Here is a 14,414-nt window from a genome sequence, read left to right as displayed (position 1 = left end):
CTAGTTTTCCAAACTTCAATAAGATCACCTGCTAGATTCATTTTGAAGGAAATGACATCATAGTTAAAAAAATAAAATAAAATCTCAGAGCTTGATAGTCATGAATCCAGTACCAAAAGGCAAGGCTGTAAGCTTAAAGCTGTAAAAAAACCTTCATCAATATCCAGAAGAACTCACGGGATGCTGCAAATATTACCCACTGGGCCACCTGACCGCGCACACACAGTGTAAGAAGGATTTGCTGATTTGCCTCTGCAACTCATGGCCAGTTTAAGCTTCCCCACTGAGGAAGCGCCAAATTGGGAGTCAATTCTCACCAAGACCCTTATCTCCTCCATGGCATCACAGGGAAGTCCTGCCTCCCTCTCCGTATCCTTTATTTGCAGGTGAAACTTTACACTGTTCATAAGAAGTTTTGAAGTTTATGAGAATGAAGATCACATTAGAAGTTGAACTGAGTAAGTGGTAAGTCACTGCTGGATGTAGCAGTTGGACAACAACACTGAAATACAGCAGTAGCCTGGAGCCACCCATAGGTGACAGACACAGCCATACTGTCTTTGGTTGCCACCCCAAGCATGCATGCCCATGCTGGCCCAGCCTGGACACGCAGTAGCTTGCAGCTACAGTCCTCATCTGCCTGGTCATGCCACAGTCCTGCAGGACAGAGTGCAGGCACCACAGACGATCCCAGTGTTTGGGTGCAATGTCTCAGTCACATCTCACCCAAATTGACAGTATATGCCCAGCCACTGCTTATATTGTAGGGTTCCAGAGATCTCTAGAATAAGTATGGAGATGCACCCATACCCTAAATGTTACATATTTCTGTAAAAAAAAAGATACCATGGATGTGGTAGAGTCCAGCTGAATTACCCTCATAGCCTATGTGCTGTACAAGGTACGGAATACTTTTTTTTTTTTTTTAATTAGAAAAGCTAACACTAAAAAATTATTGAATCCGTTTGTATCAATGAATTTATACTCTTGCTTAGGCAAGGCTAAATGGTTAGTTTTCTAATGGCAAAGATCAGGTGGCAAGACAAAACCAACTTTCATTTCAGAAGAGACCCTCCTAATTCCATTTATTCTCTTCTAGAACTGAATTTAAGACTTTTAATAACTGTTGGCTTTGCCGTTTCCAAAGCCAACAGTTCTAGAAACAATGAGCTGGCTCCCAGGAGCTGGCCAGCATTCACTACATCAATTCAAATCATACCATGCTACATGCTCAAGGAAGACATCAGAGTTTGGCCAAAACTACCTTTGCTAGCTGTCTCCCATTTCCCTTCACTTCCTTAGCATTCCCTGTGGCATACGCTGGCACCCAGAGGCTTTAAGGAACAGCAAGGGCTTGCTATCATGGCAGCCTAGACAGCAGCTTACATCAGCATGTTGTCTTCTGCCTTCTCCATACCCTCCTTTTCTGCCAGTTATGTACTGCCCAGACCAGAGGTCAGAAGACAAATATTTTAGAGGCAGGATTGTTTATTTACTCATCCAAATGCTCATCTTTAAAGCAGCGTTAAGGGTATTAAGTACACTAAAGCGATAAGCAAGAGATGCACCATGAAAACCACCCATGCTGAAAACTACAGCTGGATGGGTAAAGAAGGTTACCTGTGGAAGCATAAAGTACAGTTGTAAGAGAAGTCAGGAGGTATATACCTCTTCTCACACTTCATAAGATTACAGGAGAAACGAGTTGCAAAACTACCTTGGAGCACAAGGGAGAGCGAGCACAGCAATTCAATTTCTTCTGCTTCTGTTTCATGTCCGTGAGAAATGCCAGAGAACACACCAGGAGAATAAAACATCTGCCACCCTGACAACAAATTAGTGCAGGATTTCACCATCTTACCCATCTGCACAGTTTCACAGCATGCTCAATCAGATGGCTCAGAGACCAACACAGAATGAACCATTTCACAGCCTGGATCCCATTACAGGACAACCACCATTTGCCATGCCTTAACGTTAATAACCATGTATTCGATACAGTTTTCCTCCAGATCTCAGGGGGGATATCATGGGACAGACAAAGAGAGAGGAGTGTTTGTGAATGCATTTTCAGTATTTTTCTCCTGAGTGACTGCTGGGCTCCTCATCTAGACAAGAGAATTCAGAACTTTCAGACTGAGGTTGTAAACTGCTCTGCTCCAGCTGGAGAACAACCAAAACACGAAACAGGGCAGAGAGGTGACATTTCCAGTCCTAGGGATTTAGATTCTACATCTAGCGCCACTCAATTTTCACTAACCTACAGCCCAGTAAAGACTATGCAGACATACTAACATGCTTCTGTCTTTAGTAAGACAACTGAGAAAGTTTCTGCTGTGCCGCTTACACCTTCAGCAACTGTAGCATTTTAGTTTGCTGCTCTGTTCCACCTGCATCTCCTGTCCCCAAACAGAAGAAATGTTTGCTCTTTGGCCCCCTTCTTCCAGATCTAAGCTTAAATCTCTGTAGGATTTGGACTTGAGCTGGTGCAATAATAGCTGCTGAAAGAGTTTACAAAAGGTAAGGATGAAGGATACAAGAGACGTAGAAAGAAGATACCCAAAAAGGACAGCATACCTGAGTTGGAAGGAAGTTTATACACGCATACAAGAGAAAAGTTGGGGGGAGACAACCACTGAAAAAAGTCCATAAAAACTTACATGGTGCATCAAGGAGGGTAAGGCAGAAAGACGAAAGCAGTAACCCAACTTGTTTCAAGTGGAGCTCACTTCTAAAGAAAAGGAATTAGGATACCTCAAAATGCTTTATCACTTATTGCAGATTATCAAGGCACTTAATTATATAATTCATTTCAACAGAGGTGTGGTTCAGAGGATTACTCACATACTTTAAGCATACACTTAATTGGGGGCTGAGAGAATTTAAGTGTGATCAGCTGCTCCAAGTCCTTGGGTTCAGCTGCACTTTCAGAAGTCCTTTAAAACTTTACATTTAATACTTTTGCTTCCTCATCAGTTCAACTGTTACTTTTTCTGTCTGAATATACACCTCAACATGCATCAGCTGAAGCAACGTGGCTGTCCTTTCTCCTTCCATGTAGCGACTCTGTGGGGCTGGTAGCTTTTATCAGTTGCAGAACCCAGCACACCCTCCCACATCTTGCAAATGCTCATCCAGTTGTTTTGGCAGGAAAAAAATAAGCCACAGTGGAAGTCGATGGAAGTTTGGGTTTGTTTTAGCTATGCATGGCTCACTCCTAGACTGTTCCCCTTTTCCTAACATTTGAAAGGCTTACAAGCAAAATTACAACAAACAGAACCAGCTGAGGTTAAAAGCTTTCTTTTTAATTATTTTTTAAAACATTTCCAAACTGGAGATAATCTCTTTGCAAAACAAAAGAAATTGGCCCTGTATGCAACAGCTTGCTGCAAAGAGGTGCTGAGCTTTTCTGAAGTGACTGTTAACATTAATGTTTTCTAATTAGCTGCTGCTTGGCAGGTTTTGGTTCTGGCAGCTACAAGGAGTGTGGAATTCAGCTTTCAGAACAGAAAGACTGAAGATTCAGCCTAAGACTACGTGTCACTTCAAACAGCCGGTGCTGTGAGACAGACCTGAAAGCATTGTGTGGGTGTGCGAGCCAGCGAGAGAAAGGGTGGGTAGTGACTACCGCTAACGGCATCAGTTCTGGCTGTCATGTACACGCCACATGGTCATATTTGCAGGGAGAGATCTTCCACCCTGTGTTGCCTCTGCTCCCTGTAATCCTTCCAAAGCTGCAGAGCGGACATTCAACAAGTGACCAGCACTCCTGGTCTTGGCGTCACAGCTGGCCATGGGTTTTTCTCCTATTCAGTCCTCAGTGGAGGGACAGGTATTGTTCACTGCAGCACCAGAGAGGACAGGAGAGCACACCCTGGCCACTCAGCACCTTCAAAATAGATGGCAAGTTGTTCACACACTTCATTTTGACCCTTTTTGTTCCAAAGTGCTGACAACTTGCATATGCAATGTCAGGATCATGTTTGCCAAAAGCGTCCACTGCATTTATCCTGCTGCTACTCCATGGAAATGGAGCAACTCCTGATGTATCCATGAAAAGTAGATCAAGCCACTGATGGGTGACATGACTATCATCAAGTTACAACCAATTTTCAAGGACCTTCCTTTCACACTTCAGCATGTCCAACCGAAATGATTCTATGATTCTATGATTCTATGTATCCGCTGGAAAAAATTGCTTAAAACCACAACAGAGAGCCATCACTATTTCAAAAGACACCTTTAAAAATCATCCCCCCTGTGAACAGTGGAAGGGGTTAACATTAATCCCATTTAGGATACTACACTCATCAAACCAAGAAGCCTGCCAAAACAACAGACAGAGGACTCCAACAGACCTCACTAGCTTAGGCAGACAGTGCAATTCATGACAGAAAATACCTTCAAGGAAAGTAAGTCCCAGCAGACAGACACAGCAAGCTAACAGAGCTGGTCACTGCTGAATTTACTTGGGTTGCTGTTCTAATTTTCTTCTTTCCACATCACTGCACTTCATTTGAATGCTCTAATGTTTTCTTTGATCAAGGATTTAATTTGATGGTGTACCAACAGTCACCAAAGCATCACGCTGCTTTACTAAGTCCCATGCAACCCTTCGAATCATTTGGAGTTTTTTGGCTTTTGCCCGGTATGGGAATAAGGTTAGGAAAGTGGTGAAATTAGCTTCCTAATGGCCAGCATCCATCCCATTTCAAACAAAACTTAAAACAGGACCTCCACCTCCATGTTTACAACTCATCAACGAATTGAGAAAATCAGCCTAGATTAGGCAAAAACAAGCGTTAAAAAAACCCAAAACAACCCATTACCATTGGGCTACCCAGTTGCTACCCAGCAACTCAGTTCTCATCAAGTCTGCCAAGAGCATTACTGCTAAGTATACAACAGTCCTGGGCTTTTACTGCTAAAGGAATACCAGGCACCTGAACAAGCAAGATGTTTGGCATGAATATAGTGCTGCTTCAGTCTTCATTCCTCTTACCTGCCATTTGTAGCTATTTTCTGTGTACAACAGGACCCCAGCTGTTGCTGCCATCAACTGTGTTGTGAAAGGCTCCCACTTTATCTTTGTAAAGCATGTGAATGTGTCCATTTGCAGTCATCTTAAAAACCTCCTTTCCACATTCAACAAAGATGGAAATATGTGTGATCTGGTCCCTTTGTGAACTCTTTAGCCTATATCTGCTGAAAATCACGTAATTGAGTTAAAAAAAAAAAGCACTTCACAGAATTAGTCTCACAGTTAATCAGCACGAGACACAAAGAAATTATTTCCAGTATCTTCTAACCCTCCCTGTGCAAGGGTGCACATAACTAGACTTCACAAACACATGCATCACGTGAGCCACATCCTACTCTCCCTTCCCTACCACCCCCCTCCTACCACCCTCCTCTTCTAACATTCAGCAGCTCCTATGAGAAATTGGTGATGCTATTAATTGATGGAAATACAGTCACTCCAAAACACATAGTCTCAGCCTTCCCTGGATTAATAATATGACCAATAGTAGGTTTCCTCTTACTCTTCTAGGACATTTTCCTATGAATTGCAAAGCATTCTCGCCCCATCTGTGCCAGGCTTTGAGATATTTCATTTTAAGCAAGTGGACAGTCCTGCTGATGTTACTGCAACAATATACATATGCTCCAAGTGCAGTAAGTGCTTAAAGTGTTTTGCTGGATTGGAATCACTGCTTTTAGCATCTTTGACAGCAATTACAAACACAGTCCTGGAACAACAGCCTCCTCCAAAGTGCAGTAACAACACTTTATAAAACCAGTATGTCCAAATCTCTGCAGAATTTTCAAAAGCTTTGCTGGAACAGAAATTTCGGCCATACAAGACTTGGAAATGCGGCCTGCAGTGTTACTGCAGTGGTAAGAAAAGTGCAGGGATTCCTTGTGTTCCCCTCCCTAATAAAAATCTAATGCAGTTGCGCCAAGCAGCTAGCAGAAAGACTTCTCCGGAAAATGATTCTCACCTCAACTGCTGGCAACATCCTGGATGAGGACACCACTGATTTCTGCACACAGAACAGGATTTCGGCAACATCTGGATTACGCAGCTGGTCCCTGTGGCTGTGCCACACCACAGTGAGGCATCAAGACTTAAGCCTGAACTTTGAGCATCTGAGACATCCTTAGTTAAACTCAGATATGCTCTTTCAGCTTCCTGATGCTTTGATTCTAATTATTATAGGTCAAGACGTTCTGAAGGAATCAAAGGATGCCGGAGAAAATGACTTTCAACCTTTGGAAGAAAGCTAAGCTGGTAGAATAATGGTCAGTGCCCTGTTATGCTGTACATAAGTGAGCACTGAACTGGTCATGTAAGAGAATGCCTACATCCTCCTCACTAACATTATTAATGTTGGATGTGATGGATCAAAAAGGTTTTGTCTTAGGTCTTACATTATAATCAAGGCGGCTTTCGACAAGGAGAGGTTCATGCATCTTTAAATCTTGATTCTCCACGTGGTTTGTTTTAGAGCTTATTTTTTGGCAATCACACTTTTTAAAGAAAAAAAGTAGAACAAATCAGTTGTAAGCTTACCAGCAATGTCAAAGCTTCCCAACGACCACTCCATTCAGCACTGTCATGCATAGATTCTCCAAGTACAAACATGACCAAAAGGTCGGTCTCTCTCTGGAGACAGGCAGTGAATTCAGCTTTCTCGGCACATATATGGTACACACAGGCACACACACAAGCTCACATTGAGCAAGTAGCCTGGATTCTGTTTTGAGCTGGTGGGAATAACCTACCAAAACCAAAAATCTAAAATCTCTTGTTTCTAATACCTTCAGATTACCTTGCTGCAGAAAGAGCACACAGCTAATAAAGGCTTTGAATCCCTCTTGACCCCTGAGATGGAGAATACATAAACAAAAACTGGGAAAACAGAAGCAGGATTATCGTGCATTCTGGTTCCTCTGTGCTGATACAGCAGAGTACAGCGGATCCTAATTGTGCATCCTCTAGCATGCAGAAATCTCATTAGAAAGGAATTAAAGGATACTGCACCTATGTCTGGGACTTCTGGAACTGCAGCATCTCTGTTAAGGTGGCTGGGTGTCCAAAAATGCCAAGCACACCCTTTGTGCCCACACCAGCTTTGCAGCATAGACATGGGCAGTCCGTGTCTTCTCGAAAATATGAGTATTAAGTCGAACATGTCCTAAATGAACTCAGTTTACTCTGTGTATTCCAGTGCTTTCCAGAAGTTACATAGCTCAATAACATATGTTTCATGTGGAGGCATGGCAGCCTTGGACTTGTTATTCTGACATAGTTCCAGGTAGCTATAGGGTTTTTTCAAGGTACACCAAAGACCACCATTGTCCTTTGGGGAAAGTGACCTGAACTACTGCCAATGCAATGAAAGGCTCAAAGTGACTTGAATGATCACTGATCAGACCTGAAATCCTGGAAGAGTAATACAGAACACAAAACCAATGAAATTTAAACCATCTTTATTATTTAAATGGTTTTACTTTCTGTACCAATCTTGTTCATTTGTTTCTCTAACTCCTGAAGCATGTCATGGGGGTTTTTTAATTAAAAAAAAATCCTCAGCACTACAATAGAAATTTAAGATTACAAAAATACAACTTTTAATCATTGAAACTAAACACAAAGAATTCAACTTATTGTATTTCAAATCCTCAGAAGTTGTTTACAAAGAGCTTTTGAATATGGAGAATCAACAGATAATTCATACGTAAATTATATATGACTGAGACCAAAAAAAATCCACGGAAATGGCCGTGGTCCCAAGGTTCTTACTAGCATTTCCCTGTTCTATATGTAAAAGAAGAAAAGATCATTTATCTGACAATTAAAATAGTATTTTTACTGTATGGAGATATACCCGACCATAAAAATATTGCAAATTAAAGAAATCCATTCCTCATTTTCAATATGAAACAAAAATTACAGAAATCACTTAAGGAAAAGTTAAATTGCAAACATAAATCTTGAAAAACACATAACTGGCATTATGACTGCAGGTGCTGTTCAGTTCATACCGATTTGTATCGTACTGAAGACCATGACATCATTTTTTTCTTCTCTAGCTTCCAGTTTTTCCCCACTATGCGCCTCTATTTTTTCAAGTTGAATACACGTTTCAACCCTGCTCCCATTAATCCAGATGCAATTTTGATTGTTACAGTTTTTTCCATCAGAAACGCTTTAGCTGGTTGTTAAACAGATATTAATTTTAGTGTGTCAGAAGCAGGGAGGGGGGGCAGCTCACCACTGGCCATCTGACAGCAAACCCCTGACCCCTGCTGAAAAGCACCCGTGCTCTTAGCTTGGACCCAGCGCTCCGCACCCCCCAAACCCAGGCTTTTACGCTGGAAGCAAAAGTCTCTAGCTATAAGAAGAGGCTATTTCTAAGGTTACCTAGACTACAAGAGCACTCTGAAATCACTGAACAACACACACAAATGAGCCAGTCATACAGCTCAGCAGTGGCTGAACATCTTTGGCATAGCATCTTGAGGTGTATGGGATTACTTTAATTAAAATATGGATTTAAAATGAAAAAAAGTACTAGCTAATTGGCTTTGACTAGGTGCAAGTCATGCTTATTAGCAAAACTGACCTTAACCAAAATCAATTAGAGCACCCACAGAACAGAGGACATCCAAGCCTGCACGACTGACTACTGACGAACACACAGATGCAAAAAGGATTACTTTAACAACGGATTTAATTGTTATGGTCAAAAGCTGTTCTTCGTAACATAGCTAATCAATGTACTACAGCTGAGATGTTCAGATGTGGTTGCTTAAACTGGGCATCTAAATCCTCATGCTGTATCTACACTGCACAGATTTGTTAGCATTACTACCTGACAATCTCCTGTTCTCCTTTCTATAGCATCAAATATATCATTCAAGGGGGCATTTCATTTATCTTTCTGCTGGCACATGAAATGGTTTCAGGGCCTCCAAGGCACAAACCATCTCACAGACATCTTAAAAAGGAGGGGAGGTGGTGAATATGAAAGCTGCGGTTTATTCGTATAGTTTTGTATACCCAATGCTTCTAGAAAGCAGGGTTCCTCGTATTCAGGTGTCTGAAGAGGTGAACATACCAATACAGTTATCCAGATGTGCAAACTCTCACCCACTGAACATTTTAGCAAATGCACCAAAACACTACTTCAAAGACACTGTTAACTATTGCATTACCTGGCCTTACACTTTCACCTTGTGCACTTTAGAGGAGGCCAGATTCTAAGCCACCATAATACACTATAATATCACTGAGGTGGAAAGTGTTAACATAACTTGCACACACCTTCTGTCTCTGTGCATGTGTCAGAGGGGCTCTAAGGTACAGACCATCTGTGGTGTCTCACAAGACATCTAGCAAAGCCAACCTGGGTCCACGATGAGTGGCGCAAAGGTGTGGTAAGAATAATACACAAAAGCAACTTATAGGAACATAAATAGTCCACAGTATCCTGTAGAAACTAAATTAACTTGAGAGGTAACCATTGCTTTTATGCCATCAAGCATCTCAGTTTAGGCATTACCTATTTTCATATAAAGTATTAATGTACCTGGTATTCATGAGGTAAAATGCAATCTCCATTGTAGGTCACAAGGATGTTAATGAGAGTGATAGCAGAGCATCTTTAAAAGCAGTTATAAGCAGGGAGTGCAGGTCAATAATTCTCTTCTGTTCTCACATATCCCTTATTGAAAGTCATCTCAATGGACCACACCACTAGAGATGCCACAGAGATGATTCAAAAAAGAGACAAAAAGATATAGCAGGGAAAAGAAAGCAATACCTAAATTAGAGGAGTGACACTCTGGGGGTTAAATGCCACTGTGGTGACAGGAATGGAAGGGGTTGCCCGGTTCAGAAAGAAAGGTACAAGACGCCTGTGACAGGGCACTAACAGAGGTAAGCGTAGCATCCGCTGTACACAGTGACCTAACAACTGGATTCATTTCCTTCAGTAGAAGAGGAGCCCAAGAAATCCTCTCCTACAGCTCATAAAAGGTTAATTACACAAATACCCCCCGGAGGACTCCCCCATGTGCCCCGTGAAACAGGTGCTGTGCAGACCCAGTGAGCCCCATGCCCCTGCTGGGAGAGACACCCAGGAGCCCCGACTGCCTCCCACCTTCCCCTCACCACCCAAAGGGCTTCCTGGCAGAGACAGCTCCAAGGTAGTCCATCCTTTCTTCCCGAGGCGTACTGGGCCACAGGAAGGATTGTGTGTAACTGCACCCCTGTGTGTAACTGCACCCCAGTCTTCTTGCAGCTTGTCCCTATCCCCAAGCTGCTGAATGGTGTCCAGAGAGGATGGGGGGGAAACGCGGTGAAGGCTTCTACCTCTTCTGCCTCAGGGACAGAAGATCTGCACCCATGTCGGCGAGGGCGAACCTCGCTCCACAGGTAGCTTTCCCTGCTGCAGGGTTTTAACATACATACTTGTCTTCCTTAAAAAGATGTTGCCCGAGGAAGTCAGATTCCCCAAATTCACCAAAATAACACTGAAAAAAATTACTCTTTGTCACTTGTTGTGACAAAGGAAAATAATAAACCAACCCCAGAGGATCAGGAAGAAAAGCACGTAATTCACTGTAAATTGTTGCGTTAGTAACCTTAGTAAGTATAAGACATATTTGTACAGGGAACTTTTCTGAAAGGACTAAAGCACCCATCTTTGTGACTCTTCCAACGCACAGAATTAGGGTAGAAGATATGTGGAATATGGGACAGCAAGAATAAGGGAGAGCATAGAAGGGGAAAGGGCAGCACTAGTCCCAGCTTCAGCACACACCACCTGCCGCTGTGCTGCACCTCTGCTTCTGTGCAACAGGGGCATCCCACTTCAGCCCAGTGCTTAGGGAACAAAAGATGGTCACAGGGAGCTCGCTGATTGTGCTGAGGACCGTAGGAAAATGATTTGACACATACAAAATTTCCTTTGAATACTCCAGTTCCCAGGAAGACCTCAAATGGGTAGAAATGATGCTTTCCTCCTCCCCATTGTGGTTTTCCTTAAAAAAAAAATTCTTCTTAGAAATACCTCCAAATGGAAGAGATTCTTGGACAGCCCACTGCCACCTTCGGAAAGGCAGAGCCTGACCCCCCCTCAGAAGCAGACTTTAGGAAGGGAACACGACAAAACAGCCACTGCATTAATGAAACAGAACAATGCAGCAAGGGTCAGATTTGGTTTCCACCAACCACCTCCAGCTGAAGTCGGTGCTCAGGCAGCAACAGTGTGGAAAGGCCTCCCTGGCCCTTACTCCACCTCTAAGCAGTGGGTGACATTTTTTGGCAAAAGCTCAGACATGGATCCAAATCATTCTTGAAAAAACCCAATTACGTACATACAGTTAGGTATCTGCAGGAATAGAAGAAATTACCCTGGAAAATATGAAATGGATGTTCAGTAAGTGTGACTTTTTTCTGAAGCATAGCACTGTTTGACTGTTTAAAAACCTAATTCACCGGGATTCACCAAGATGATTTTTGGCTTTGGGTGGCTTATAGCCATTACATACTTCTCAGTATATTAAGCATCGGCACCCCGCGATCATGCCTCGAGCTGAGATCCAGAACTTAGCTGCAATTTAAACAATTTGTTCATGCAAATAGAAGAGTATTTCTATCTACGCCAAGCTAGATTCCGTGTGCAAAGACACACTTACAAAAACACAGATGCACGTACACACGCGGTATGGAAGGGAGGAGAAGAACCGAAAAAGCAAATCTCCGACTTCTATTCACAGCCCGCCTTCGCAGGAAGGGGAGACGTTGCCTCCCGCGGACCTCCCCGGCCCGGAGGCGGTGCGACCGCAGCACGGAAAGCCAGCCGGACAGCCGGGCTGCGAGCGGGCAGCGGCCGGCCTGGCGCCCCGGGGCCCGGCGCCAACAGGTGCTGCGCCCCGAGCTGCGCCCGGCAACTCCTCCCGACGCCGCGCCGCCCGTTCTAGCGGGTCGGGTTTCCCTTGGCTTTCCTCTTCTTTCCGCCCTCGCCCCCTCCCCACGCCGCGGCGCCGCCCGGGTCTGCCGCCGCGCCGACGCAACTTTGGAGCGGGGAGGACACGAGCGGAAAACGAGAAGAGGGGATGCGCGCCCCGCCCCGCCCCGTCCCGTCGGCGCGCCCTACCTGCGCGGCCATGAAGGAGAGGTCCATGGTGCTGCCGCTGGAGCTGCCGGCGGAGCTGGCGGAGGTGCTGAGGCTGCCGCTGCCGCCGCTGCTGCTGCCGGGGGCGGGCGGGGCGCGGGGGCGCGGCGCGGGCGCCGCCTCCCCCAGCAGCGGCGGGCGCGGCCGCGGCAGCGGCGCCGACAGCGGCACCAGTTCCAGCTCCGGCGGCTGCCGGCGCGGCCCGGCCCGGCCCGGCGCGGCGCGGCACGGCGGGCGGCTCCGCCAGGGGGCGGCGGCGGCGACCCGGCCCCCGCGCTGGGCTGGGCCTGGGTCCGCCCCCGCGGCGGCGGGGGGCCGAGGGGCCGGGGAGCCGCGGCCGCCGCCGCGGGGAGCGGGCGGTGCGCGCCGCCCTGCGGCGCCTGCGGGACGGCCCCTCGCCCGCGCCGCCCCGGCACCGCTCTGCCTGCCGGCCGGCATCGCCCTCAGGGGCCAGAGCGGCCTGGGATCGCCCCCGGGCCGGGGCTGGCCCGAGCTGAAACAAAGCTTTTCGGTTCCCTGAGGCAAACAGGGGCTGGAGCTCGCGTCGAAGGGCTCCACAGCCCCCCCCCGTGTCGTGCTTGGTAGCCCACTGGCAATAGGCAAGCCTGGATGCTCAGGCAGAAGGAGGTCGTGGTCGCGGCAGCGGGAGGGGAGGCCCCAGACCGGGTCGTGCAGGTCGGGAGCCGGTGATGGGCGAGTGCTGAAGAGCAAAGGGATAAATAATTAACATCCAAAGGAGCAGGTGTAGCTCAGCTTCCGCTGCGTGAGCAGGTCCTCTGCATCATACAAACCCTCCGAGATACGTACCTGGCGGCCACGCACGTGCTTTTCTTGCCCCGCTTGCAAATCCATCGGCCTTTTTTTTGAGATGCTCGACCAGCTCCTTCTCTCACCGCAGCTGAAAAGACCTTCCGACAGCTTATTCTTATGCCTGTCTGTGGCTTAGCTGTTACAGCTTTATTTTCAACTTCTCTCTCCTCCTTGTCCCCAGAATTTACCGTTCAACAATTCACCATAAACATATTTTGCTCCTTTTCTTATGCTTTCCCCTGTATCTCATAGATGCTGTTATCACTTCGCATGAAAATTCAGTGAATTTTTTTATTGGGTGGCTCTGAAAAACCTTTGACACTAACTAAAAAAGTAGGATAATAAAAATCTAAGTTCTTATGTGTCAAATGTTTGGGGTTTTCTGTGATTTTTGTCACCCTTCTGCCATGTACCTGTTCGTTTCCTCTCCAAGGCCGAACTATTTGGCCATGTTTTTACTACTTCAGCCTATTACAGGGGCCTGAACCAGGGATGGTGGAAACACGAGTGTATGCCAGTAGCAGAAGTACCTGGAGAATCAGCTTTGCTCTGGGATTTTAAACTCTGGAAGAAAAAATAGTAGGTACTTCATCCTGTGTACGGTGAACTGTATGCCTTTTTGTCACTGTAATGTTGCCCTGTTGCAGCAGGTGGTGGTGAAAAGAAGATCAGCTGATTTAAATCAGTCCTATACTTGAGTGACTATTAGTGTGCCTGCCAAAAATGCTTTTATGTCGAGAGACCCATTAAGTAAAACAAGTAAAATCCAAAAGAGGCGGTGTCATTTTAGGATTTTTAAATTCAGTTGTGTAAATAATGGAATTGTCTCTTCGTGGACTCCCTCCAAAGTTTTGAAAGGGTATTGATGTGTGTGTCAGAAGCCATAAAGTAACTTCAAAGCAGTGTTCATCTTTTAGTATCCAGATGAATTTTACATGCACTGGGTAGACATCTCTACAGGGTGAATGTAGCCTGGTCAGTCGCTGCATCTGCGGCAACAGCTATAGTAAATATCATTTCATGAGAATAACAAAATAATTAAGGCTTCGAAACCAGTTACTTCCATACTTGTTTAATTCTATGGAGCATGAGAATTGTAGAGAAACAGCTGGAAAGGACCTCAGGAAATAATCTACTCCGTGCACCTGTTAAAATACAACCAGTTACTCCTATGATCCTCCAAACAGGGGTTTTAACCTTTACCCAAACTCGTCTTGAAAGTGCCCAGCGAGGAAACTTTCATTCCCTACCAGGCAATGCATAGCTTTATTCCACCAGCCATTCTTAAGGCTGTGTCCACAAGGGACATGGAGAAGTGATTATTTTCCTTGGGGCAACCACTTGCCTTCTGAGAACTGCTCTTGGGTACCGTGCTTGTCTTTTTCCAGTCTTATGGTATCTTGTCCATCCCCGGAA

At 45.3% G+C, this 14,414-nt stretch overlaps 1 protein-coding gene across 1 annotated transcript in view; it reads right to left on the bottom strand.

Moving 5' to 3' along the window:
* The window catches only part of C3H14orf132 (chromosome 3 C14orf132 homolog), a 43,153-nt gene extending 30,801 nt beyond the window's left edge, over positions 1-12,352 (bottom strand). The window contains exon 1 of the mRNA XM_052783088.1: positions 12,171-12,352. Within this exon, the coding sequence (XP_052639048.1) occupies positions 12,171-12,197 (27 nt within the window). The 5' untranslated portion in view covers positions 12,198-12,352. The remainder of the gene's footprint in view (positions 1-12,170) is intronic.
* Positions 12,353-14,414: the final 2,062 nt, after the last annotated feature.

This window comes from Harpia harpyja, chromosome 3 (assembly GCF_026419915.1).
Source record: "Harpia harpyja isolate bHarHar1 chromosome 3, bHarHar1 primary haplotype, whole genome shotgun sequence".
Taxonomy (NCBI): Eukaryota; Metazoa; Chordata; class Aves; order Accipitriformes; family Accipitridae; genus Harpia; species Harpia harpyja.
Note: the sequence above shows the minus strand (reverse complement) of the source record. Positions and strands in the feature narration are given on the sequence as shown.